The 27,638-nt window shown below is 42.6% G+C and overlaps 1 protein-coding gene across 4 annotated transcripts in view; it reads right to left on the minus strand.

Annotated features, from left to right (window-relative positions):
- Window positions 1–27,638, minus strand: part of dock11 (dedicator of cytokinesis 11) — a 57,891-nt gene that overhangs the window by 11,225 nt on the left and 19,028 nt on the right. For 3 of the 4 annotated variants that reach the window (XR_011178757.1, XM_069159158.1, XM_069159160.1), the window contains exons 13-44: window positions 25,079–25,201; window positions 24,878–24,960; window positions 24,116–24,238; window positions 23,801–23,877; window positions 22,818–23,002; window positions 22,602–22,667; window positions 19,667–19,759; window positions 18,252–18,375; window positions 17,907–18,019; window positions 17,539–17,622; window positions 17,306–17,395; window positions 16,229–16,350; window positions 16,067–16,136; window positions 15,828–15,953; window positions 15,490–15,561; window positions 15,164–15,310; window positions 14,771–14,854; window positions 14,538–14,649; window positions 14,093–14,131; window positions 12,779–12,960; window positions 11,940–12,053; window positions 11,506–11,581; window positions 10,541–10,629; window positions 7,689–7,809; window positions 7,420–7,486; window positions 7,171–7,218; window positions 6,677–6,822; window positions 5,022–5,137; window positions 4,707–4,844; window positions 2,871–3,053; window positions 2,277–2,390; window positions 830–1,045 (exon numbers count right to left, since the gene is read on the minus strand). Coding sequence is in view for 3 of the 4 variants with exons in the window: in XM_069159158.1 (XP_069015259.1) it covers window positions 830–1,045; window positions 2,277–2,390; window positions 2,871–3,053; window positions 4,707–4,844; window positions 5,022–5,137; window positions 6,677–6,822; window positions 7,171–7,218; window positions 7,420–7,486; window positions 7,689–7,809; window positions 10,541–10,629; window positions 11,506–11,581; window positions 11,940–12,053; window positions 12,779–12,960; window positions 14,093–14,131; window positions 14,538–14,649; window positions 14,771–14,854; window positions 15,164–15,310; window positions 15,490–15,561; window positions 15,828–15,953; window positions 16,067–16,136; window positions 16,229–16,350; window positions 17,306–17,395; window positions 17,539–17,622; window positions 17,907–18,019; window positions 18,252–18,375; window positions 19,667–19,759; window positions 22,602–22,667; window positions 22,818–23,002; window positions 23,801–23,877; window positions 24,116–24,238; window positions 24,878–24,960; window positions 25,079–25,201 (3,543 nt within the window). In the remaining variant the exon portion in view is untranslated. The remainder of the gene's footprint in view (window positions 1–829; window positions 1,046–2,276; window positions 2,391–2,870; window positions 3,054–4,706; window positions 4,845–5,021; window positions 5,138–6,676; window positions 6,823–7,170; window positions 7,219–7,419; window positions 7,487–7,688; window positions 7,810–10,540; window positions 10,630–11,505; window positions 11,582–11,939; window positions 12,054–12,778; window positions 12,961–14,092; window positions 14,132–14,537; window positions 14,650–14,770; window positions 14,855–15,163; window positions 15,311–15,489; window positions 15,562–15,827; window positions 15,954–16,066; window positions 16,137–16,228; window positions 16,351–17,305; window positions 17,396–17,538; window positions 17,623–17,906; window positions 18,020–18,251; window positions 18,376–19,666; window positions 19,760–22,601; window positions 22,668–22,817; window positions 23,003–23,800; window positions 23,878–24,115; window positions 24,239–24,877; window positions 24,961–25,078; window positions 25,202–27,638) is intronic. The other variant, XM_069159159.1, reaches the window with a different exon arrangement.

The following is a 27,638-nucleotide window of genomic DNA, read 5'->3' on the forward strand; positions in this document are numbered from 1 at the left end:
ATCAACTGGACCACCCGGGCGCAAGTTCTGCAGGAAGGCCAAATACTTTACAGTAACAAGGCCATCATTCATTTATAAAACATCCCACTGCTGGTCAAATCACAGCAGAGTGGTTTATAATGTCACGTAATCCAGACTTTCCTTCGAACCATCGTGATATAATTATGTAAACGTTTAACTCCGTGTCAGGCTCCCTTGTTTACAGTCACAAAGGATGAAGCAAGAAATGTTTATCTCTTTGTAACCTCAAATCAACTTTTGTTGTAGCTTTACCAAAATAAAAAGACCCGATGTCTTTTTGTGATGGTTGATATGAAAACGCTGTATTCACAAATCACAATACTCCAGCTTGTTATTACACTGTCTTGTGGTCAAGTTGTTGACATTTTTAGTTGAGTCGATGTAAACTATGGAAACTACGTATGTATTGGAGGTTCAGAACCGGAAAACAACCAACTCCCAAAGCATCCAAAACAATAAAGATGACAACAATGGTTTCCTTGAATTAATGAATACACCTTCCTGGCAGAGGAAAGGCCACTGATCAGACTCCTTTGTGTGTTTTAAAACATGTTAAGCTCTCTCAACACCTCACTGAGTTCTTTGTTCGACTGGTAACAAAGCTCCACTCTGTTCACATCTTATTCTGAGTCAGACTAATCCATAGTCGCTTTGAATATTTTGTTTTTATACGTGTGTGTTACTTTACACGAGCCTTCACTGATAACTATATTTGTGTTGTGACTGTTATCTGGACACGGGTAACAATAAAATAATAAGAGGCGGACAGATACACAAATGATATGATGATGTGAGATCTTCCCGTTACCTCAGAGAGATCTCCGTTCTTCAGGTGTGCTCTGGCCATGCTGTCCAACCAGGTCCGCCTCAGTTCAGGGGTGCTGGCGTAGGACCGGGCCAGGCTGTACTGGAGGTCCAGCAGCATCTCAGGATCTTTCTCGTGCTCCCGCATCTGAGCCGTGGCCATCAGCACTGTACGTATCCGCTTGGTCAGACCCTTCACTTCTGAGGGGAACGCTGTGGACTGCATCATCATGCAGAGATGAGCAAACACAGGTCAGACATTTGAACAAACATCGTCAGGTCTATTAAAACATATAGACGGGGCTCTGTTCTTCAAATGTGGCTGCCATGTTGTTGCCAGGCTAAAATGATCCTCTTAAACCTAATCCAGCTAAAATAATCCTGTTGAATCTAATCCAGCTAAAATAATCCTGTTGAATATAATCCAGCTAAAATGATCCTGTTCAATCTAATATAGCTAAAATAATCCTGTTAATTCTAATCAAGATAAAATAATCCTGTTGAATATAATCCGGCTAAAATGATTCTGTTAATTCTAATCAAACTAAAATAATCCTGTTAATTCTAATCAAGGTAAAATAATCCTGTTAAATTGAATTTAAGATAAAATAATCCTGTTAATTCTAATCAAACTAAAATAATCCTGTTAAATATAATCCATCTAATTTGAATTTTTTAAATGCAGTTTGGGGATTGATCAATTGGTCTACGTAAGTACTTTTATTTTGAAATAAAGCCACAGGAGAGAGAATCTAAATCCTGATCAGCATTGCTTTGATTGGCTGATTGCTTGTGGTGAGCGCGTGTACCTCAAGTTAGTAAATCTTTCATGTTCTTTATGTTTCTGCCGTTTTAGTGGTGTTCTTGTGTTTTACATTGTGATCCATGTTTCCACACTTGTATTATTGTTAAACGAGTAGTTATAACCATAAATGCACTAAAGAGATGCCGGGTGCTCGATTTACGAGGTTCTCCCCCGAAGACACAAGAGAAATGTTCGGTTTGATACTGCAATCATACTTCTCGCAGGAGTATGCGCAGGTGTGTTCGATAACTAAAATGAGTTAAACCACTGAATTTCTACAGTAAATGCTCCTTGTAAGAACATCTGTCATCTCCACCTCCTACATATTATACAAGCTTGTTATATGGCTTTTATACAGTCTAAACAAACCATATTAGGTTTTGCTATGCTTCATATTCAGAGCAGTGGGTTTTAGGAGGGGGGTTCAATGGCTGGTCTACAGACAGGGTAAACACAGAGACTTGGATCACAGGCAGTTTTTGGATTGAACTCTCTTTGTCAGCCTGAGCTTACGTGGAAAGATTTTTTAGAACTGTGTGAACTTTTAAATCAGCTCTTTTGCTTTTTAGATTTTGCTTGAAATTTTATTGGCAGTCGGGGTTGTGATTTGTTTTTCCTTCACTAGTCCTGCTGACTTCTACTTTACCTTCATGACCTTGTCACTGTTTGCAAAGTTGTTGATGATGGAGAGCGACTCCTGGAAGCGAGAACTGCCAGTCAGCGCCACATCGGAGATCAGCTGGCTCACTGCGATGATGATCTGGAGAGGAAAAAGGAGAGAAAGAAGGCAGGGATGGACATAGAAGAGAAGAAAGGGACAGACAAGGGAGAAAAATGAGAAGAGGACAAACAGAAACAAACTTAATGCTTTTAAATGGTGGATGTACTGACATCAGTCCAGTGAGAGCTCATGGAAAGCTGGGTGGCCTTCTCTTCCTATGTTAGTACCGCGGCTAGAAACTCAGAAACGCAGCCAACCAGTTCCCCCCCGGTTTAAAACACAGCCTTCGTTTTAAACTTTTTAAAACACCCTCTTCGTATTCTACAACTCTCTTATAAAAGCAACCGAAGCACTCGGAGGAACGTATTTCGCCAAAAGGATTAAAGTCGAGTGAGAACGTCGGGGTGGATTAGACCACCAAGTATTGAATGTTGACTGTGGCGGTGGGAAAGTGTATGACCAGACATTCGACCTCGAGAGGGACGACATGCTCGCTCTGTTCGTCTCTCTCCACTTTACCTGCAGGTGGGTGCGGAGGAAGGTCTTCCTCTTGGTGTACTCGTAGTTGTTTCTCATCAGCAGGTAGAGCAGGGCGGACGCCTCGGCCCTCAGAGAGCCCAGCTTGGAGACACAGCACTTGAGCACCTCGCAGCACAGAGCCTCGCACAGCGTCACGCGGCCCTTGAACAGCACCGACGGGAACTGACGGAACAACGTGTTAGTGTATTAAAAGGCGGACTGTGGGCCGGGTGGGATTAGAAAATGCATTGAGTTGCGGGGAAGAGAACGGGCCATTAGAAACGAGCAGGAGCTGTGGGACCCAAAAACACATGAGAACTGCACTGACGTCACATTTCTGAGTCGTCGGTCTTTGCCAGGTGTTTTTGTTCAGAATGATGAATGCATTGGATCTGAAGCCCCAGTTAATTTCCCATTCTGATTTCATTATCTTTTATTTTTTACAATTTGAAACATAAGAATGAGTTTCCTTTGCTGAGTTAAAAAAAAAAAAAAAAAAAAAAAAAATATCATTTTAACTTTGTCACTGGAAACTGTAACATGAAGACACTGATAGCATGATTGAGACTTCCTCTATGTGTCAAACAGGCTGTGTTAAGTGTCCAGAAGTGCCCATGTAATGAACTTTAGCAACATAATGTGTTTTTTCAGGCAGATATGGGGGACATATTAGTTCTTGCAACATTTCCTTTTTTTGGTAACTTTTTGTTGTTAAGAAATATTAATGCAGAACAGCATGGCAAAGGAAAACTGACTCAATAAGATGACCTGTGTTCACCTACCAAATGCTTCACGACATCAGGATGCTATACTAACAGTATGCATGCTACGCTCATACATCAAAGTAAGACACTACGTAGTACGAAGCCTCAGCAACAAGCTTACAGTGTGCAGCATCTCAATGGGGTCATCGAGCGTGCACCTCCCTTCACTGGTGTTTTGTCGAATTCACGAGTAAAGACCAAATGCAGAAATACTTCATTCCTTCTCTCAGGACTTTACAACTTTCCTGCTCTGCTTTCAATGCTATGTTCCAATTTTACTCAAAGCTATATCGATGCCCTTCTTTCTTTACCATTTTGTCCATTATCTCTTATTCACAGTGCTTTTGTTGGGTTGTTGACTAAAATAGAGCTCTATCCCACCGGAGAAAAATAAATAAGTTTCTTCAATCTTCATATTGTCTGATAGCTTACATTCGAACATTCTTGTTTGTTACCTCGGGGAGACATTGACTGTTGCTACGCCGCAGAGGTCAACCTCTCACACTCTTACTACAACAGAAACAACGTGACAGAACAGAGTCTGCAATGCTGCTCTTCTCTGATTCATCAGGAAACCCTCCAACATTACACTCCTGATGCTCTCACACAGGGACATGGGGGAGTAGGTGGTGCCCTTTCACTGGAACTGTATATTTTCACTCACTAGTCTGAGATCGAGTCACATTGGAGCTTGTTTAAAAAAAAAAAATATATATATATATATATATATATATATATATATACGATCGAGAGCACTGAGGCAACGTGTGCGTCTGGAAACCAGCCAGGAATGATGGCAACAAACAAACAAGACAAGGAATGTCAATTAATGGACATCTGCTTTTCTCAAGAGCCGCTTTGTCTCAGCAGAGCGAGCGTCCTGTGACTGTGGTACTGACCTCAAGGCTGGACAAATATAAACATGTAATACTCCAGTTTGTTTTCTAATGATGAAAAAGTTTGTCAGCAGTGACTGATGCTCGTAGACAGTGTCCAAACAACAGAAATATGAGTCATCCTGGCTGCCTCGCTGCTTTCCGCAGCATGTGAATGTTTGAATGTGCAGACACACCTTGTTGATGAAAGCCCTGAGGGCGGCGAAGACGTGTCTGAGGGCAGCTTCTGATTGGCCCACTTTAAGGAAGGTCAGGTAGACGTCAAACACTTTCTTCATCAGGGGGTTGTGACCTTCGCTGTCCAGCAGCTGGGTCTGAAAAACACGCACACACGCACACACAGAGAAAGAACACTGCATTAACTCACATTAACTTCCTGCAGACGCAACTCGCCGAGCTCACATGGAGTAAAACCCAAATGTAACTTTGAGCCACTTTAGGTGTCACCTTCAGACGTTGGTGTGGTTCGTTAGCTTGTGTTGTGTGCTGACCTTGAAACACTGAGTGAAAAGAGACAGGACATCCAGGACACTGAGGGACACCTCGGTGGAGATGTTGCCCTCTAGCAGAGCCTGGTGGTGGATCTCTGCTTCTGTTGCCCCGGTCCCTAAAACACACGCACACAAACAGAGAATGTTAATAGGTCACGTTGCATGGAAGAACAAACTCTTATCCATATTGGATAATCCGGACCACCCTCTCCACCACCTGCTGCAGGGACAGCGGAGCACTTTCTCCAACAGACTCAGCCAGCTCCGCTGTCACAAGGACCGATGCAGGAGATCATTCCTGCCCGTTGCAAGAAGACTGTACAATAGGTCCACTCTGGCCAAATCTGCTCTACGCCATTAACACAGTTGCACTGTTATCATTTTAATTTCATATTATTTCATTTTATTTGTATACATTGTGCATTTTTTCACATTTTTATATTTTTACTGCCTCTATTTTCATTCTGTCATTTTAAATGCTTTTACCCTGTATCTTTAGATGCTGCTGTAGGGAAAACATTTCACCTTGCGGGATCAATAAAGTGTCTGTCTGTGTGTCTGTCCATCTGTCCTGTGTTTACATACAGGAGCCTGTCACAGCCTTAATGTGTATTTACGGCCACGGTTCTGCATCAAAGTAAACCCCCGTCCAAACAACTTAAAGGGTGTGTTGCAAACTGATGAAGAATAGGTCAACATGCAGGTGAACTCCTCTCTCTATTCTCCGTTCACCTTCGGGGTGGATTTTCCGCGCTGTTGTATTAATCTGTCACGGCCTGTTGATCCATTAGAGGAAGTACACAGAAGCTTTTGAGCTTCACACAATGCAGTCACCGACATAGAATAGGTTTCAGCCTGAAGCTCGTTTGGCGGCCTCAGTCTTCCAGCAGGTGCCTCTGAGATGCCCTTTCAGGCTGGTTGTAATTCAGATCAAAATTTCGAGCCGTACCTCTGTGTAGGTTTATTTGTTCCCCGTATTGTAACAGTTCATTGTGCGCGTCTTTAACTACATTTGTGTTTGATTATCACAAGAGAAGACCTCAGTAAATCTGCCTCGTGACATTAACTGCAGTAGCTGTAACCGTCTCCTCACTTTGTGTCTCCAAACCCACCTGTCAACTGTAAACTGCCTTTCATGTGTAAATATTTCAATCATCCAGGTTTCATAACTGAAACACTGTTTGGTCATTGTTAAATCATCAAACTTGTGTACTTGTAGTTTGGAAAATGCAGCTCTGATATAAAACTGGTATTCTCTAAAAAACTTGTGCAGTTTTCGATAGTCGATACGAGTGTCTGCATTAATATGATTACTGCACTTTTTGTATGGTCGGTGTGGACAGAATTTACTGTTAAGTTTGTCTGCAGACCTTCATAAGGATTTGTTACTGGTCCAGTCATTTCATTATAATGCCTTTGGAAAGAGACATCAAATTTACAGACTGAATTTTTGTTTTTTTTTTGTTAAAGAAAGGACCTAGAAAATATTTGTTAGGAAACTTTATCCTCCATATTGTTAAAATTGCGCCTGTAATTTAGACCTGCACTTCGTCAATCTTAGCGACACATCTGTTCCTTTTCGTAAAAACTAAAAGGAAAATAAACCCAGAAGATAAAGATGAAGGTTTTGCATATGAACTGGTGGCTGTGGTTACCTATATTGAGAGTGAGGGAGGCCTCCATGGTGCTGAACTGGTGTATCTTGGTCTGCATGAAGCTGGCACGGTTGCAGCGCATCGCGGGCATCGTCTGAGACTTCCTGTCTGACGAGAAGAGCTTCGACGCACACATCTCCTGGCTTCTACAAGAACAACGCATCAGCCGAAAGAGAGGGAGTCCATTTGTTTGTTTGAAAGAGAAGAAGGAGAGAATGAGACTCTGCTGCCAAGAGCTTTCCACTAAGGGGAAGATGTGTAATGTTTAACATCAATAATTAACAGAGAAGAAATGGTCATAATTCGTGAAACATAAAGAAAGACGAATGAATTATTAACCAAACAATTTCAGGTAAATGTTTTTCAAGACAACTTGGGATCATGCTTTTTTGAGTCTGAACTACATTTGGCTGGTAATCAAAGGTCAGATGTGGACACAGAAAGGCAGGTGTGATGAGCAACACAACAGAGCTGCTTGTGTTTTCCTGCTTTACCTGCCAATGTTCCTCTTTCCAATGTAACGGAATTGAACCAGACAGATCCTGGTGAGAGAGGGAAACTAAAATAAAAACGCGGATCACCTTTTACACTCACAGCAATGTCTATTGTATACAGAACAGAGAGCTGCTGGTGGGGAATGAGCACTGCATGACTGCCACGACAGACAGGACAAAGCAGATATCTGGTTTCACGTAACATTCCATAACATCATTTTCACCTCGCTGCTTTAATGCACTACTCACTCGAGCAAACTGAGGAAGTTCATGATGTCTTGAGGGCTGACTTTGTTCCAGTAGGCGTTCAGAGTGTCTGTGGACAAAAAGGAAGCCAAACTGCAAAGTCCAAACTCCTGCGTACATGTTTTTACAAGGCATATACAACTTTGAATGAACAGTTCCTCTGTCGTGCAGCCAAGCGGAACTCATCCTTGGTGCAACAACCAAGCTACATTTCTGTGTACTCTTATCCTAAAACAGCAGAATGTGCAGCACAGCTTTAGATCATCACTGACCCTCAGACAAGGTCTTGATTATGTGCAGGAAGGAAAACAGGAGGCCCTTGATCTCATATCGTCCCAGTCTGCCAATGGGAGGCATGGGGCTACTGCTCATGGTGGAGCCACGTCTCTGCAGCTGGAACAAAGTACAACAACACACACTTGGTGGTGAAAACAATATGATGAAGTCCAACAAAACTAGCCTTTTGTATTTGGTCAAATTACTGGGATCCTAAATCTTTACTTCTGAAATTGAGTTTGAATATAATAAGAGCAGTACAGTTACTTTCATTTAAGAAACCCCTTAATCTGAGATAGAAATAGTTATCACCTGTGTAACTAATTTACAAAGATATGCCTGGTGATAATGTTTTTTTTTAGTTGTTTTTTTTTTATCAACTTTATTGACGTACCAAAGACCAAAGTCAACAATGCGTAGAGACACTGTACTGAACGAATACAGCTCTTCTCTACTTTAGAGGACAAAGTGCTTTCGCAATTTCTTCAACTATTCACACTGCAAAAACTGATGTTGGTGGATGAACGGCAGCTGCGTTGCTATTGAGAATAACTTCGGCAGCTTTGAGGACACCTGATGCAACGTGTGTACAGGAGGAAGTGGAAGTTAAACCAACATCACTGAAGTTATAAACAAGCAGCTCTCTATCTGGAGTCCCAGCTGCCCCACTAATGAGTATCAGCAGACAGGAGAGTGTGTATGTGATTGATTCGAGTTCAAATGTAATGCGCCTCTTCACAGTGTGCAGCTAAACAGATGATACTTAGTAGAAGGATAATTGTTATATTTTGTCTTTTAATGGGATTTGTTGAGGAAAGAAAAAAAAAAAAAAAAAACAGCTTTAAACTTGGCACATTTCTGACAACGTTACATAACATAGTAAATTCGGTGGGACCTTAGTGGTACATATTCTCCACAAAATGCTGGGAGTTTTGTCCATCTATCAGTCATGTTAAATTGGTTACATCATGAAGCTCTCTGGAGTTTGCCAGCAGACCAGTGAAGAGTTCATTAGTTAGTTATAACTCACATTTGGGTCACCAAGCCCGTGTTTACATGAAGCTGCCCTGTTATAAAGTATACTGTATAAACCTATTAAAGTGTCTCTCTCAGTATTCAACAGTGTAAGTGCAAATCCAAGTCCATCTCCTTCAATGTGCTGCATTTGCACAACAGGAATAGTCAAGGGTCTGTCATGTTGGCCGTGTTCAGACAGAGCAGATACCTGAGAAAACATGATCACTGTTCAAAAGCAACATGGCACACTGCTCTTTCAACATTGTGTTTGGATCGGATTGCAAGGAGAAAAATAAACAATGGAGACTTCAGACGTGGATCCAGAACAGCGCGTTACACATGACATGTGTCAGCAGCATTCAGTGCTCTTTAAAACCAGTACAAAGGTTTTACACTCCTGGGTAAAATCATTTTTTTCTCTGATTTTAGAAGAAAACAGTTGTCTTTCTTTCTGTAGCCAGATACGAGTCTTTCTAGTCTTGATTTAAGAATTGTCACCTTCTCTTCTTCTTCTTTTCGATGATAGAGTCTGAGGACTGGCTGTGTCTCCACAAGCTTCAGTTTGTGTTTCTCAAAGTCACTGAGGTCTGCTTTGGCTCATTGTCCTGTTGTAAAATCCAGCCTCGTTTAAGTTACATTTTCCTGACTGCCTACAGTACAATATGTCGTTATTTAGTGGAATCCAGTCTTTCTTCTGCTGCTCTTTTCATTAACATACATTTGATAACTGCGGCCGAAGAGCTCAATTTACCTCCAACTGTCCACTGCGTGTATTATTGTCTTACTGGCTTATCAAGTGTTGCTTTACAAACTTTGTACGTTGCCTTTCGTGATGAGGTCACAGGTCAGGTTGCCTTCTGACGACTATCATAAAACATGTTTGCGCATCTATTCTGCGCCGTGGAACGGTGCACTGCCGCTCCTGTGCCAAACCTTCCTGCAGCTCCGTTGCAGTCATGTGGCTGTTTAACTTTCTGCCGAGCAAGCCCACAGTTTTAACCAAAGGTTTTCTTGCTTTTTCCAGATCTTGTCTTGACATCCACAGTTCCCCTGAAAGGAGCAGTGTGCGCCATTTTCTGTCATTTAGCAGCGAGGTTGCAGATTGCAACCAACTGAATACAACTCGCCTCACTCTGCCTTTCTAAAAGAGTGTATGAGAATCTATGACGGCCATGAGAAACGTAAAAGGTCCCTCTCTAATGCTGGTGTTTGATTTGTCCCTTCTGGGGTACTGTTCTATTGCAGTGTATTACAGTATGCCACATGTTGCACTGCAGGTCCTAAGTAGATATAAGTAACTCATATGAGGCAAAAAAAACTCAACAATTCTTGGTTTCAGTTGATTATACACGAATAATAACACAAATATGAATATTATTTTACATTTCTGCCAGTAGACTCCTCTAAATACTACAGACATCTTGATGACATTTCATACAGTGGAAAATGCCAACTCGGAGTTTGGATATATTTTTATAGCCTTCCCCTGTTTGTAATAATTAGTTTATCTTTAGATTCTCAGTCAGGTTCCTAAAGGAGCCAACAGTTGTCGAGAGCTATCATAAGGTTTTAAGAGTCAGAGAATTTATTAACTCTGAAATTCAGCTGATAATATTTCATATCCATTAATGTCCATATCCATTAAAAGTCCAAAAGAGTCACTTAGGGCCCAAAAATTCTGCGATTCTTCCAAATAGTAGGGTGCCCAAACTTTTAGGTAAATGACATTTATTGTCTGTTATCTGCAAGGTTTGTGTCGTTGTAAACAAGTACATGTGTTGGGCTGTCATTATTGAACATTAAGTGTTTCACAGCGGGTTCATGTTCTCACCTCGAGGCTGTCGAGTGTTCCTTGGTCCATAAACAGAGAACTTCTGGAGTCCTCTCTCCTCACAACATGACCATTCTGAAGCGGCAGACCTGCAACACAGAGCAGACGAGTCACACCGCTCACTGCTGGTAATGTTAGCAAATCTAGTGGCCGTCATTGAAGCACAGCAGTGGAGTTCAGCTGATGATGTTGCATATTTCACCGACAGTTCAGTCATTTAAAACATGGCAGCTTGCAGATAAACAGATCTTAATGAACCATCCATTAAAGGGAACCTCCTGATTTAACACAGCTGGAACAGGTAATTATTCAGGGGAAACTGCTGAGCCTGTGAACCCTGCTGTATCAACTACTCTGTGACGTCTGAGAACATCACTCTCGCTGTGGCACCAGGGACTAGAAGCTACTGCACGGCATTCTGGGAAGTGTGTGAAGGATTCGTACTTGGGACGAAAAGTCACGATATCTCTGCTTAATGCTGCTGTGATTTTCACGATTGTTTGTTTTTAAACTGTCTCTTTGCAAAAATGCAAGGCTGAATGTCTGAAGCGCTCTTTCGAGCCGATTGTGAACATATCCATCTGAACTAAGATCTAATCATACTATAATATGTTCACTATTTTTTAGGACATTGAATGTTTTTTTCCAACTTCCTTTTAATACTATTACTGTTGTCATATCCTGTTCCTTCCTTTAGTGCTAGTTTTATTCTACCATCATCATCATCATGTTAGAGGAAGAAGGCTCGGGAAAGTGGTCTCGTGTGTGAGAACAAATCCCAAGAAGAAATAAACAATCATATACAGCAGCGTGTTTGACATACTGGTTTCAGGCAGAATGGGACGTCATGGGTAAATCTGTGTAACATAAATATTGTTGTGTGGCTGTGGTGCTGATAATAACTGATCTGTAAACAGGAAGAGGCCAAACGTACACTGTGTGTAGTGTGCAGTATCTCAGCTTACCGTGGTCTCGCTCTATCGCGGTGCTGATTCTCCTGCTGTCTGCGGAGCTGGTTGATATCAGGTCATCTCTGGAGCCCTGGACAAGCACAAGATGGAAGAGGGGGGAACCGTTATTGCTGTTAACATTTCAACTGGAACACACTAAATGCTTATTATTATAGGCGCTAGACAAGTTAACAGAAATAATGCAGATCCCATCTGAAGCCGGCATCAAAACTTAACAGTCCGTGCAATAAATCTCTAATGAAGTAACCGATTCAAGATGCTTCTGCACATGGGGTTGAGGTTTCTCTTTGCCTGACAAAGATCTGATTTGGACTCCACTCTTTATACTTTTTTGTAACAGTAAAGAATTTTATACAGAAATATACATCAGCAAGTCCCTGTTTATGAAACAGTTAAAAGTGGAACTTCAGAGCAGCAGGGGGACTCACGTTGAGGCCGAGCCCAGGACTGGAGGTGTGTGGCTGAGCAGACAGCTGCTTCAGGTTCTGGTAGAGCAGCTCATAAAGAGGCAGGTATAGCAAACAGATCCGGGTCTGCTGGTTCTGAAACATGACATATATGACTACATTATCAGTTTGATAATAAAGACATAATTACTATATTAAGTATGTATGTATGTATGTACTGATGAGTGACACGACATAAAGTCACAGAGGCAGACAAAAGGATTACAAATTTCCACATTAATGTGACACACACACACGCATGCCCTCAGCACACTCCTGAAAGCCATCTGTCCCAAGCAAGTATCTATGGTGACTGCGCTCTAAACACGTTTATTTGCATAACAGAATCTGTTATCTTGTTGCGGGAGTGAATACACCGTTAATGGTATGTGCAGTCAGTTAGCCGCGTCACAATAACCATCAAGTTTTAGTGTGCACACAATGAAGATCTGTTTTATAATGGTAGACTGGCAGAGAAAAATCGGATCTTTTCATAATAATATATTGCACACCACTGAAAAAACAATATCATTGATTTTCAAAATCAGTAAATATATATTATAAATATAGAAATCTTTATATATATAAAAATCCGATTCTGAAACAGATTTTTACATGAAGGGTGAGATTTGAAGTTAGTAATTGGTTCGATTGCTTAATTATAGTTAACATTCTTCATCATTTTCTTATATCAAATTACAATTCATCACCGTTTCCCCCTCTTTCTTGTTCCAAATTCTTCTGTTTTTGTATCTCTTGCCTCTGCTCACCTCTTCGTCCGTCCGTCATCAAGTGCCTCCATCAGCCCTGCCCTCCCTCACCTTGAATGCTGTGTAGCGGTCATCCATGGCGTGTTTAATGAGAAGGTTCTTGAGCACGCCAACGGCCAGCTGTCTGACTTCGGGACCTTGCTGCACGGCCTCGGCCACTTCTCTCAGCAGCAGACCCACCAGGAAGTGGTTCCGGCAGTATTCCTCCGTCAGGCTGAACTCCAGGCTTTGCTCTGTGGTCGGGCCAGACAGGAGGTGTCAGTACATTTAGATGGGCTGAAGTGATGCTCAAAACAATGCGGCTTACTGGGACACAAATTTCCTAATAGCTAAATGTTATAAGCAGTGTTTTGAAATTAGTTTTCTGTTGAAGCTGTAGCTAGTTGTGCATGCAGGAAGAAATCTAACCACATTCGTGTCACACAAGTTTTTAAATAAAAAGTAACTGATGGTCTTATATGGCTCATTCTAGCAACACATATCATTTACTAAGATTTATGTATATAGCACCTTTCAAAAGAAAAGCTTGAAAGTCCTTCACAATAAAAGCATCCAACAAACAACAAGATAAATAAAGTCAGCACAAACAACATAAAACATTTGACGAAACAACAAACAGTTTAATTTGAAACAGCATAATGAGTATTGCTCAATAGTTGTAATAAAATACAGGGACAAACCAACAAACTTTCAAATTCAACCATTCGAAGTGCAACACTGCAAACCATTATGCAACAGGGTCTCCACAAAACCACATAACACATTCATTCAGACACAACAGGTTTCCACACCTAAACACATAACACAAAGACTTATTGCTACAGGGCTGGAAATTTACATTCTGTACATTCATAAATAAAGTATTAAATGTACTTTATAGGAATCAGAGAAAGGCTGCTAAAAATGAGAATCTCTGACTCAACAGAGACAAAGACATACAGTTTCACAATAACGCCTGCAACAGTAACCATCTGTAATGGTGGAGAAAGAGAGAGAGAGAGAGAGAGAGAGAGAGAGAGAGAGAGCAAGACAGAGAACCACAGCTTAATGAAAGATGTTTTTCTGCCTGGTATCAGGTAGTATCATGCCAAATATGCATGAAGAAAAGAAGGTCAGTCGATTCCCATAACAGCCGCTCCTCTACAACAATCAGGCTCAGGCCCCGGCAGGCAGATGAAGGCATTAGCCTAGTATTAGCATTGTTCTGTGCGAGCAGAAGGGAATGAGCGCCCCCCCCGTGAGGAAAGCGGGCTGACGGCGGCCGGATGGGTTAGTACGGGTCGGAACGAGGCGCAGTCATGTGCGAGATGTTTGCATGAAGGCAGAAAACGTGGTGGACAGGATGGTGCGGTGAGCATCACCTACCTACAGGGCCAAAAAGCTCCGTCGCATACGGAATAAAATCTGACCACAAGCAAAACACACACACACAAAAAAAAAACACAGACACGGGTGGAGTGAAAATAAAGAAATCTGGTGGGGGGGGGGGGGAACTGTAAAACAATCCATGCAGCATTTCCACAGCACACAAGTGTTTGCTTTTCACGTGTGGTTTTGTAAAACATGTTGATGTTCGATAAACTTCTGCAGCAGGTACAGACGCGACTGATGGCGGGAAGGTGTGATGTGCTGCCTGCTCAGTTCTAGACGTGTGTACGTGTGGGCCAAACAATCGGGCAGGTTAATATAGAGGGGATCAGTGTGGTGGATGCAGGTCAGAACACGGTCACGAGGTTGAGGTCATGTGACCGCTGGCCATGTGTTACATATGTGGTGAGCTGCGTAAGGCTTTCGGGTATCTGAGTCTCACCTTGTACTCTCTGCAGCTTGGTGCGCCCGAAGGCCATGGGCAGGTTCAGGGGGATGAAGTGTTCGTGGTTACACACCGTCATCAGAAAGTCAAACTTCATTTCAGTCAGCACCTGCAGCGAACGCACGAGCAGAGGAAGAGTTCAGGTGTTGCGCTCTTCACAAACGGCGACTTTTAGTTTGCCGTCCCCCCTTTTCAGCGGCCAAACGGTAATCCTACTCCCTCTGACATACCTTGGGATCTTTGAGACCGAAATGACGCATGTAGTGGTTGACCAGGCCGAAACCAAAGCCCCGGTTCATGAAGGTCAGGCACCTCTGTGGAGAGAAAGTGTAGTTAGTACGCATGCCGCTGATCTGCGTGCAGCATATCTTTTAAGACTTAAATTACCGTCCTGGGGCTGAATTATTAGCACAAAGTATTCTACAATAATAACAGGAAGAGCAGGAAGAGCCGTTCAAGTAGCTTAAGACACAATGACTGGCGCAACCTGATGTTCATCAATCATCTAAGGTGGGAAAATTTATCTTTGATAGTTTGAAACTGTGCGGGTGTAGAGGAAAAGGAGAGGTTGAGGGAGTTTTAAACAGCCTTTTGTAAAATGAAGTTGCGTGCGGGATTCAGACCTTGATGAAATGTGCCAGGCTCAGGTTGATGCAGCGAGCTTCCTCTTGGATTTCCATGTGGCGGATGGTGATGTGGGGCATTATGGACAACACCAGGGACTGGAGCGCCTGGTGGAAACTGTCGGGGAAGCGCTGGGCCCGAGGCATCTGCAGACGTAGGACGACGACATCACTTTCGAGGCATTTAAAAACTTAAAACATCAACAGTCAGAAAACAGCAACCAGTATAGAGATAAACTTTAATAATTAGCATTTGCAGACTTGCAAGACTTGCATTGCTGAACCGTTCCATCTAACTTTTGAAAAAGAAAGGACTTAACACCAACCTTTATGCGGTTTCCCTCCTGCAGGTACTGGGCCATGGATTTAGCCATGGTTTCAAAGAAGAACCAAGAGTACTATAGACAGGGATATAAGATCATTGGAGTTAGACTACTCTGGATAATTCTTATTCCACGGGCTTCCTAAGAAAGTAAAGGGAGTTTACCTACAGGAAAGCTGATGACGGGGACAAACGTCACAGAGACGACATTTAGAAAGATGATATGTACAGTAAAAGCAGCTACACGTTGGTCATAATAGCAGTGAGAGACATTTACTGCCATTTCATAGTGAAGTGTGCTCCCTGCTGTTCAATGTTGCTTCTGCAACTGGACTGACGCACCTTGAGCAGTTTATTGCTGGTGTTGAAATCAGCAGTTTGCTTGAGGACGGTTGTTACAGCGGTGGCCAGCACCTCATGAGTGGTCACCGAGTTTCCTGATGCAGGATTGTTGGTCAGAAACACATACTAACAAGAGGAAGAAACACAAAGATGCTCTTATACACAGAAACTGACACCTACTAACTCTCTTTTTGCTGAAGTGCACGAAGTGTGCGAGTGCTTTCGTGTCGGTGGGCTACCTTAACAAAAGAGCGCAGGTAGTGTTCCAGTCCTTCCTCGTGACATCGGGAGACTATATGTATGATCACACTGAAGGTACAAAGCGTGGAGATTTACAAACGGTTGAACACCTCCATCGGGAGAAATATTAATAACCGAAGCCACTGAAGTGAACAACTGACCGAAGAGAGTTGACGGCAATCTCATGGGCTACTTTGGTGGCTGCTGTGAGCACCTCGAACAGCTGCATCAGCACCGTTGGCAGGAAGGTGATCATGACATGAGTCTCCATGGCGTGCAGGCACTGTGGGAGACGTTGGGAGAGGAAGCAAGAGATGGGAGTCAGAGGTAAAAGGTGCAGTACCGGATGAAGTAGGACGAGAGGGCAATCATACAGCGAGGTTCGACTTGGACTTTAATAACTATGTCATAACACTGATAGAAGATAACGGAATCTGCCTGTTTGGGTTCTCTGCTCACCTTTAATAGTAAAGACCTTGGCTGAGGCTTTCCAACTGTATTTCAGCAAATAAAAGGTTACGATTTTACCTTTTTATACCAGTTGTTATATGAAAGTTCACCTGGCAAAGGAAATATTACACCCTTTTCTTTATCGGTTTATCAAATGAAGAAGAAAGTTCTCCTGGTTTTTATTTTTACTGTATTTCGCTGGGAAATCTTTAAGTGAAAACCTATACTGCATGAGAGAGAAACAGTACGAGTGCTGAGATTGAACTTTAAGGGAAATCACAGGAGAAGGGTGTGGAACACCCTGAATTGTTGGGACTTTCCTTATTGTAATTTTTTGCACCGCTACATATACGATAGCTCAGCAACAATACTGCTGAATTACTGCTTTGCTATAAACTGGAGTGCAGCTTTACATGCTCAGGGAGAGCTCTGCTGGCTGTTCCCAGTCCTAACTTGAGCAAAAAGGAGAACAGACTTTTGCAGTCAGTTTAAATAAAAAGTTTTTCTTTTAATTAATGTTGCCGCAGTTTTATTGTCAGCCTGTCTTACTGTATTTGTCTTATTTATTACTTTTATCTTTTGTTACGGTTGGATATTTTATTTTACACTTGCATTATTTTTTAATGTATTTCTATTTGCCTCATTGCTGTCTTAAAATATTTCTGATTGATCATTTAATTTTAATCACTGACTTTTTGCAATAAGACTTAAATGTCTGTATAAGATCAATAACTGCAAACCAATCACTGCTCACTAATGACATTGCGCACTGGCTCACAGCATCATACCTTCAGGTATTTGATAAGTTCTGCTTGGTTGCCTTCTGATGTCGTCCTCATCAGCTGGCAGTGCTGGAAGAATTTGTGTAGATGGAGGTCCTGTGGAAGAAAGAAAAAAACCCAGCAGAACATCAGTATCATCGACACACGATGCGGCGATACAGCAGCTGCCTTCGTGCATGCTTTAATTGACTGTGTGTAAGTGTGTAAAAAAAACAAAAAACAGAAGAATCCCATCTTACCTGAGCATATATCGTTGATGCCACGTGGGTCCTCACTTTGAACAGTGTCTTGGCGTTTTCCACCCACTTGATGTCTGGTTGAGACTGTTCAAAGACAGAAGAGACAAAATACAGTGAGTACAGCATTAGCACAGTTTTAGACATGAGCATTGCTCACACGCCAATACTTTGAATACACAAAACTGGCGAAGATTGCATCAGCGTTTTTGACTTTCATTAAAGCTCCAACAATTTACTTTAGCATTAAAAGACTGATATAAAACTGAGATGTTAAGGTTCTTTGGGACTAACTTTGGGAATAACTCTCATGTTTCCAGGGTAACATTGGTGCTTGTGAGCTGGTAAGAGGGCAAACAGTATGGTTTTACCTTCCTGGTGTCCTGACAAAGATATCCAGCAGGCAGGGTGGCTGCTACAGGTAACTGGAGCTCTGACGACTGCATCCGTCCATCTTTTAACAAAGGCATCCAGGAGTAGCCCACTGAAACACATGTCGGAAGCACCGGACTGACTTAAAGAGCCAAATACCTTTGATCAATAAATCATCGAAAGCTTCATATTGACAACAATGAAAGAAGAATAATTAGAAAAACACCTGCTTTGCAAGCAAAAAAAAACAAACAAAAAAAACAAACAGCTTACAATGTAAAAAATTGTAGTCAGCAGTGTTTTTTTGTTGACACGTGTAAACACAGTGGCGGTCAGAGACTCACCCAGCGACTCCACTCCGTCTCTCTTCTTGCTGCTGGCCTTACTACTTGACTCACAGCTGATGTGGTAAAAGGTGAACAGGATGTGGTGTTTCTCATGCATGTGAACCGGCAGCTCGATCTTCACCTGCACGCAGTGGAACAAACAACGGTTTAAGAGGAGCTTCATTTGACATACCAGTCATGAATAAAATGTTGAATCCGTGTGCTTTTGTGCACTTTCAACACAAGAGTATTAGGATTTTTGAGGCCTTAGTGGTTATTCAGAGATTATTATTTTCATCATAGGATTTTTTTTTTTTTTCAAAAGCAAACAAATAAAATTAAGCAAAAGTGGAGACACCTATCAGCTTTATCCATTATTCCATTCTGGTTAGACCATAATTGAAAAAAAAAAAAAAAAATGCTGACTATAAAAGAAACTAAAGCCCTTGTTGCTTTGTATAACTGTTCGACCCGCAGGACACATGTGATGCTGTTGAATTGCGCTGCTGCAGCAGAGGGCAGCAGCAGCAAGCAAATGTACCCCCCCTCCTCCCCCTCCCCCCTGGCCTAACATATGCTGACTCTCTCACAGGAAATGACACATAATGTACATGAACATCATGATTTCATGACACAAGTATGAATCATTCCGCTGCTATGATAAATGTTTCTCTGTCGGGTAAGTCAGACCAAAGTTTTAAAATACATCCACCAGACTGTGACAGGCCAACAAGCCAGTCTGTGTCCTTAGACTTTATGAAATGTCCGAATTCTTGGTACAATAACAATAATTATACATGTATTCTATTTGGTTTTAAGTGCACTTTAAGATGCTTTAGGAATACAAAAAAAATAAATAAAGAGGAAACCTCCTAAGACACTGTCAGATCATTGTTGTGCTGTTTGAGCAGAAATTCTCCTTCGTGTAGATGGAGGCTGCGTTCAAGCGTGCGGGGGTAAATCCCGGTGAGCGCGCCTTTGTGCGTCCATGCGTGCATGGGGGGCGTATATGAGGGCACTTAAGATCCTAACCCGTCTGATATCAGGGCCGTACGGACCCCCTCTGCTCCACCTCTCTCGACAGTATCCTGACCTCTGCTCTGCTCAGTCTGTGACTGTTTGACCAGCAGAGTACGAGATTACAGACTTTTACCGAGACAGATTTATTGGATTATCTCGGTGCTGCTGAGGAATTCGAGTGCAGGACACAAAGACGGCCACTATAAAAAAATAAAAGGTCCGGGTTGTCCGAGAATAATAAAACGACTCAGTTTTATCTTTATACCCAACTCATGTCTTTATGTTGTTTCTGTTGAAGGTTTTACTCACAACATGGAACCGGTCACGCTCCTGTAAAACCGCCGGTCGGTGAGAGTACCGAGTTATGATACTGTAGGTGAATGAAATGAAAGGTTACGATGATGCAGTCTCACCTCATCATAGAACTCGGGGCTCTGATTGTGGTGCAGGACGGCTGCGTAGGTGCTGCTTGTGAAGAGTGAGTCTCCCGGCTTGCCGTAGATGTACTGAAAGGCGAGCAGGCATATCATTAATCAAATTCTGTTTGATGTTTGGAGGGCACAGCGGTGAGTGCTCAGAAATATTTGGTTGCTGACGGTACTTGGAGAAAAGACACGGGTGAGTTTGCAGCCTGAATGTATCATATGAAGCAGCAACAATTTAAAGAGAGCCTGAAGAAACTACAGAGCAGGACCTGAAATTATAAAAAAAAAAACACTAAAAAAAACATGAATTCTGACAGGACGGATGCCTCGTCATAACAACATATGAGATTTTAGACCTTGAACAGCATTGTTTAACTTATTTTAACTAACGGGATTGGTGATGACAGAAAACCAGAGCACTTACAGCAATACTATACTTTTTTCTGCACATTTATACTGTACTGTGGGATAAATAAAGTCTTATTTAATCGTATCTCTTATCTTACTTTGACTTTTAAATATGAAATGTTTTGCTCCAAATAACAACTTACATCAGTCATACATTAGCATTTGTTGTGAGATCTATTGATAAATTCCCCTTCAAACTCTATGAAAACACTGCATAACACACGTGGACCTTTTGCTCCCTGATCTTGTTTTTGTATCAGAGCTGCAGCCACTTTGAGAAAAAGTTCTGTGGGAAAAATGAACCTGCACAGAAAGGTCGAGCTGGGCCAGGTCAGGATGTTCCTAATGAGGGGCGACGAAGAGGAAGAAGAAAGCGCAGACCTGTTCTGATGGCGTGATACTGTAATTAGGATGCTAACAATTGCAGTCATCTCTAATGGACAATAATGAGCAGTGCTGGCCAGAGGAAGGACAGACCTCCCTGAGCCAACTGATTGAAAATGAGACGGATAGCGGGTGGGAAATAATCTGGAGCCTGTTCAGGAGGACGAGATGAGCTGGGAGGATGGGAGAGACTCCGGGAGAGAGGACCGCATTTAAATTCCCAGCTCAGGTGGGGGAGGAAGGAGAACACGCAGATTTCAGCAAAGATCTGTGGCTGCGGATCACAAAGTGCAGTACTGCAGGTGGTGCACAGTTTGCGTACAACTACAGAAAAACAAGCCATTCAGGCAGCAAACAGCAAAGGAGGCTGATGGGAGTCCTGATTTCCTGACTCAGGATTAGGGTCGATGTGTAACTGGAAGAGTTGCCTGGCATCTTATCTGTCAGTGAGGCTGTCCTGCCAGCACATGTATGTACTGCACCGCACAGGAATACAAGCCCAGCCTCGTCCTCTGGTGCCGTTCACCGATAAATCAGACCTGAGCTCATGAATGGAGCTCTGACTGATCAACAAGCAACTTCGGAGGCTTCTCTAACTTTCACATTCCTGTTTGCCAAAGCTTCAAATGCACTTCCTCTTGGTTAGACTTGTGTCTTACGTAAAAAACAGAACCTTCCTGAGCTTCCGCTAACCGTGAGTAAATCTTCTGAAGGCCGAGAGGTGTGCTGCTGGCTCCCCCTCACTGTTTGTCAAGAACTTTATGCCTCACTGTACTTTAATCTTTTCTGAGTCTGATCTGTGTGTGTGTGTGTGTGTGTGTGTGTGTGTGTGTGTGTGTGTGTGTGTGTGTGTGTGTGTGTGTGTGTGTGCGCGCGCGCTCTCAAGCTGAGATATGACACGCATGACTGCGTGCTGATCCGTCTGCCTCCGGGCTTTCTTAATCAAGATCATCAAGTATTCGGTAAATAGTTTGGCAGGTCAAGTTAAAATAATTGCCGTTTTGCATCCTCCCTCTGGAAAAGTGAAAAGAAAAACAATCCCTGGCGCTTTGGTGACTATTTCCAACCACAAATATTTGACATGTGTGGCAAGAGAAAAGTAGAGGAAGAGAGGGGAGGAGAAGAGTGACCATTCATTATCTTCTGCTGCCAGCTATAATAACCAGCTTCTGCAAGCTTTTCCTTTCTCCTTCTGTGGCCCCTCGGCTGCATTCTGACTTACACGTAGTGAAAAGCAATAAAAAGAAAGGTTTATCACGCGTGAGGCCACTGATGTCGATCAAATCTCTCGAAGGGCATTTCATAAGCTTTGACTGCAGTATTGTTGTTTTTGAGACATTTGCACCTCTTGGTTAAATGGCGTGTTTGGTGCATCACCCCAAACCATCCATCCTCTTTTTAATTTTTCTTCTACCTTTTATATTTATTATATTATCTGCCTGTGTGTTCTGCTACTTCCATCCATGTACTAGCTATGACTACAGGCAATTTCTCATCACCAACTAACCCAACCTGCATCAGAAACACAGGAAAGAGAAAACCAGAGCACTTTCTTGCTGAGTGCACCAAAAACACTGGTATTAGTGCTTGTATGTTGTCCTGTCCTGCTTTTTGACAAAAATATTATAAATGTACACGCATGTACAGTATGACACACTCTCTGGATGACGCTTGTTCCTGCTGCTTTGCATCTTTGCGCGAGAAAAAAATTATCTGATAAACTTTGTTTTAGTTTTTCTGGCGTTTGATAGTGTTAACGCCCAGAGAAGAATTTAAGAATAAAAACATAAATTGGAATATTTCCAGATAAAAAAAAACCTCTAAAATCTGTTGGAAAACATTCATGATGTTGGATATATATGTAAAATTACAGGTAGTATTTTTGATTGCAAAACACTCCCGCTGAACTCCAGCCACATCCAGTTACTGATTCCTACATGATGTAAATGATCACATTTCCATTTCAACAACCTCAAATCTTTTACAATTAGTTAAACGTCTTCCTTATTGGTAAAACCAATAACTTCAGGGTTTTGAACTTTATGCCTCTTTCTTCTGTTGTTGCTGTTCCCGTCTCTCAGCCAAACACAGCAGCTTAAATATTACATTATAAACAGTAGGTCCGACTCACCTTTAGAGGAGTTGCACCTTCTTCATCTGAATCTCTGAACTGGATGCAGACTGCGATGTTTCTGGCCTGATATGGAAGAAACGTTCCATCAGACAACGCACACAGCCAAGCAAAAACAATCACAGAGGCAACAGTCACCAATCCCTGACGAAAGATTTGTACTATTTACTGCCACTCTGACCAATCGGATCTTTTCATCCAGCTACATTCACACACCTTGGTGAAGGTCTTCTGGTTGTCGTATTTGAGCTGCAGCGGGTAGATGTAGAGTTGGTTCTTGTAGGAGGTGAAGGGGTAGTTATACTTGGCTTCCGCGGGGAGGAACTCCTCGATCTCCACTGACACCCGCTCGCAGCCGTCCTCGAAGGGCTTGACGGGAATGTAAGAGGACGTCACCGTATCTGAGGCACAGAGCACACGCTTGCGTTAGAGGACCAGGATCTCGGCTGGGGTCGATCAGTTTCCCTCGGAGTTCAGGAAACAAACATTTCAACGATATTGATTAGAGACACAGCTGAGCGGCTTCAGGCTGCACACATCTTTTTAATGATTATCTTAACTACTTCCTGGCAAGGCTTCAAATGTACACACTTCACAATTGATGCAGGATGCTGTTGGGTAAACGCTGTCACCAAAAAGGCTTCCTAACCTTCTTCACCTCTGACCCCTTGTCTGTTATGACCCCAGAAACGGACTGAGATACTCGGTTACATGTTTTGTGAGCTAACCACAGGTCGGTCTTCACGCTTGACACTATTGTTTGATCGTAATCTTCCAAGAAATCCGGGCTTCTTGTTCTTCGTTGCGCTTTTTACGTACTGCTCTCAAGATAAAATCAGCAGCAGCTAAATATGAAAATGGTAAAACTGTTGACGTGCAAGAGATCACAGGAAAGCACAGCACTTTGTTATATAATATTAGGCTTCATAAGTCAGTGCTACATTTAATAATGAATGAATTTAGACCAAAATCTATAGATGAGGATTTTAGATTTAACTATAAAAAGGCCAAAGAAAGCCATTTACTTCGAGTTTTAGAAGTCATTTAATTTGGTTATTGAATTCTATTTGCAATGAAAAGTAAAAACACACGAGAGCTGCGCTACATCTCAAATGGACAGTGCTTGGTGTGTTTTCAAAGTCAGCGCTTGACTTCAAGACAAAATAGCAGATGGAGAGCGCATAGAAACCAGAACATACTTGAGAAGTCAGGCGGGACACACTCAATGGTGACGTTCAGCTGTCCAGGGATGGTTTGAAGTTTGCTCTTCTCAGGTCTGACACGAGAAATAGATTTAAAATAAGAAGGGGCAATCGTTAAACTTGAATTTATATGATGAGCTCCATGAGGCAAATCCTGACTTAGTACAAAAGCAGCGAGGCGATTCACTGCCTCCTTGGCCACACCATGTGAAACGTAGACTTAAAAAAGCATGAATGTGCTTCCACACGACTGTTTTGTGCAACAGTAACTAAGCACGGGCTTAAATAGCAGAGAAGTGGTTGTTGACTCACTTCCTGATGTCGGAAAGCAGCTTGATGATGTCATCAGTGGAGATTTTGCTGCTGTCCAGGCGATAGAGAGGAGAGAACTTCCCATCCATGTCCAGGCTGCCCTGAGCGTCTTTGAACACCTGCCTGAAAACACATCACACACAGCCACAGGGTCGTCTCACACACACACACTGACAAATATTCAGTATTTCATTCTTTAGGGCAGTATTTAAAAAAAATGTAATGTAGGCAATGTTTTGAGGCAATTAGGATGCTTAAATATCCAGTGTGTGTTTACTGTAATATGTTGTACGGTAGTATTACACTGATAGTCGCTGGGAAGCCCCGAACGGCCCACGTCTCAGATCTTCCGAACAATTCATTAAAACAGCGAGGAGAAACCAAACCAGATGGCAGTTCAGAGTTTTCATCAGGCCACTAGGTTGATCGTAACACATGCCGGGTTTAAAGGAAGATCATTTCTCGCAACAAAATCTGTTCCAGAGACTTTTCTATTTTGTTAAATTCAATATTTGGGATATCTTGATGTGAAAATGATGCGAAAACATATCAGCTGAACCTCATCTTCTACCCCTGTTGAAGCTTGTAGAGGCTGTGTGAACGTTTACATTTATATATTAAAAAACGGATCGATTTTTAGGTTTTAAAATCCTGTGCATGCTCTTGTTGTGTTGATATATTTGCATGAGATCATTCCAAAGATGAATCCAAACAGATTCATTACAGGGTAATATTTTGACTCATGAATTATTCCTGTCTTACTTGGCAGCCCACGCAAACGGCATCCTGTACTGGCCCAGGCGTTGGCATGTCTGTTTGGCAGCTTTGAGCACCTTCTGAGCCGTCTGGGGAGACATGGGAGAAGACACACAGTCAACACAAAATCCAAACCAGAGCAGCTAACTGATGGCTTCATCGTGTGCGCGTGTGTTTAACTGAGGTTAAATATCCAAGGCAGTGGACCTTGTTGATGTCAGAGGTCTTGATGTACGGCTCAGCACAGTGGGTGATGCCGTTCTGTAACACCTTTTCCACACGGGCCACCAGGAAGATGTCTGCGTGGGGGTTGGTCACTGAAAAGATGCCCTGCAGGGGAGAGGGAGAAACTGCAGATGTAGTGTGATCTGGAAACTAAGTGTCGCTCATTAAAACCCTCCTTCTAGACTTTTTTCCCCAGTGGGAACATGAAGAGGAGAGATGCCGACTTGACGGACGCACAGATCCAAAGAGAAACCACTTCATCCAAACTACTTGGCATTTAGATAAATAAGAAATCAGCAGCAATTCAAACTTGAAATGTCTTTTCACTCTTAGATTCATCTTCTGCTTCTCTATGAAACAAGTGCAGTGGGATGTGGCTGATGCTCACTGAAGCTGGGCAGGAAAACCACATGGGGCTCACGTCTATTTTTGCCCCGGTGAGACGGGGCCGTCGTTCAGCCTCAAGTGTCTGTTCAAACTAACAATCTCAAGGGGACAAAAATGACATTCACACAAGGCCGTGCTGCTTCGCATTGATGTGCACAATAAAACCCTGCACAGAGGTTTCTGGTAAAAAAAAAGACAAAACTTAAAACAGAAGCAGCCGGAAGTCATTTTGGAAATGACTTCCGCCTAAGGGATAAAACTCAGTGACACGACTGAGGGCCCAGTTGCACCATCTCAGCAGCTAATGCACACTTCAATCGACATATAATGCAGACATCACAAACTGCATGTTAGAAGAGACAGACACCAGGCCGTAACTCTGCCCTCCTCTACTGATACTCACATCGTTAACACAACCACACACAGCTGCTTCTGGTTTTAAGTCTTTGACACTGTGATTTGTTGCTGACGACTCATCAACATATATTATCTACCGTGTGGTTTAAAAAGCTTGCAAATGCAACGTTTTGGCAAACGGTTTCGTAAATGGGGGTCACAACCCATTTTTGCGAACATAAACCATCATACTACACTAAAAGCTGCTTCGTACTCGCGCTCAGTCAGATGCATCAGATCTGTGAATTATGTAATGAACTGGCCTCCGGAGATCTGCTGCTGTTGCAGTGGAGAGATAGAAGAGGTGGAGGCTGCGTCCTTGGACCACACCCAGTGCACCTAAATTAAACTGTGGTCTGCTGAGCTATAACAGCACACTAATCACAGAGGTAGAAGCTGCTATGTTTGCATGTTTGTATGTGCGTGTGTGTGTGTGTGCGTGTGTGTGTACACGCGTGTTCTGCTGCTGCGGAACTTTCACAGATGTTGGCTGGCAGAGCGTAACATTCAGCTCATAAATTAAGCACATGGAAGTTGGAAACGCTTCCCTTGTTTTATGTCTGCAGCTTTTCGGACTCTTTTCCAACGTTCTTATGTGACCCGATACCAGCTGCTACATCCTCTGTGAGAATTCTTGTTCATGCTCTGAGGGCTTGTGACTCTGACTCTCCCTTGTTTTCAGTCTGTTGCCATGATCATCCAAGCCTCGCCTCTTGTTATGAAAACAGAAAGTATCTTGAGTGTCTTTATAGCCTAAGTGGCGCTAATTTACACCAGACACCAGTGTTGCTGGGCGACTCAATCCCATTAACGGGCCGAGGGGCCAGAGGTGAGGGGCGGACCGTGTGTGTGATGATCACCTGCAGGAGTTTGCACACGGCCTGAGCCGAAAGTAACACTCGCACACGGGCATTGTTCCTCCTGAAATAAACTCTCGGCATAAAAACACTGCAAAAAGAAGTGACTGGACATGCCGGTTACGTCACCAAGTGCTGAGCTCACATCAGAAACACTGGCAAACCAAAGCAGCTCGGAAATCACTTGCAAATGTGAGCTGAGTGAGCTAAACGGAGCACTCGTGTGGATCCTTTTGGAGCGTACGCTCATCATCTGGAAACACTACAAAAAGGCATGAAAATGGAAAGCACAGGACTTTGGCTGGAAAGGAGAAATCAATGAAAAACCTTTATTATTGTTTAACTAAAGAGCTCCATCAGTCAGTGATCACAGTGTCAGCAGAGTCTGAGGTAACAGGAGCAGCAAATTAATGACCATTCCGCTGGACTGTGGTTGGCTGAAAGCCACAAGCTGACGAGGCCTCAAAACTGGAGGGAAATATAAACAGCGTATCACTGGCGATGCTAATGACGTCATTTTAAATCTTCTAAGTGGAGTTTTCTTCTAAATTGTAGCTATCAATAACCTACATTCACTGGCGTCATGTTTGCATCACTCTTTGTTTTCATGCTTCAGCTCGCTCCGTTTCAGAAGAGTGAGAGAGAGTGAAAGGTCTTCTGAGGACACATCACACCGAGGTGTCCCCTCCATCTCAACCACAAACAGGTTATTTCCTGTGTTTCAAAATGTCACAGAGAACTGTGTTATACCTGTTCACTTATTATCAAGTAGCTTAAACTCTCCTCAGTGTTCGGGTCAGGTTTAACTCTCGTACGTCGGAACGGAGTCTCAAAACCAATGACTAGAAACGATCCTAAGCAACACAAAATTAATAGAAATAAAGACAAAGTTTGTGACATCT

Source organism: Embiotoca jacksoni, unplaced genomic scaffold (assembly GCF_022577435.1).
Source record: "Embiotoca jacksoni isolate LCO1_2020_lvr unplaced genomic scaffold, fEmbJac1.0.p SCAF_24, whole genome shotgun sequence".
Taxonomy (NCBI): Eukaryota; Metazoa; Chordata; class Actinopteri; family Embiotocidae; genus Embiotoca; species Embiotoca jacksoni.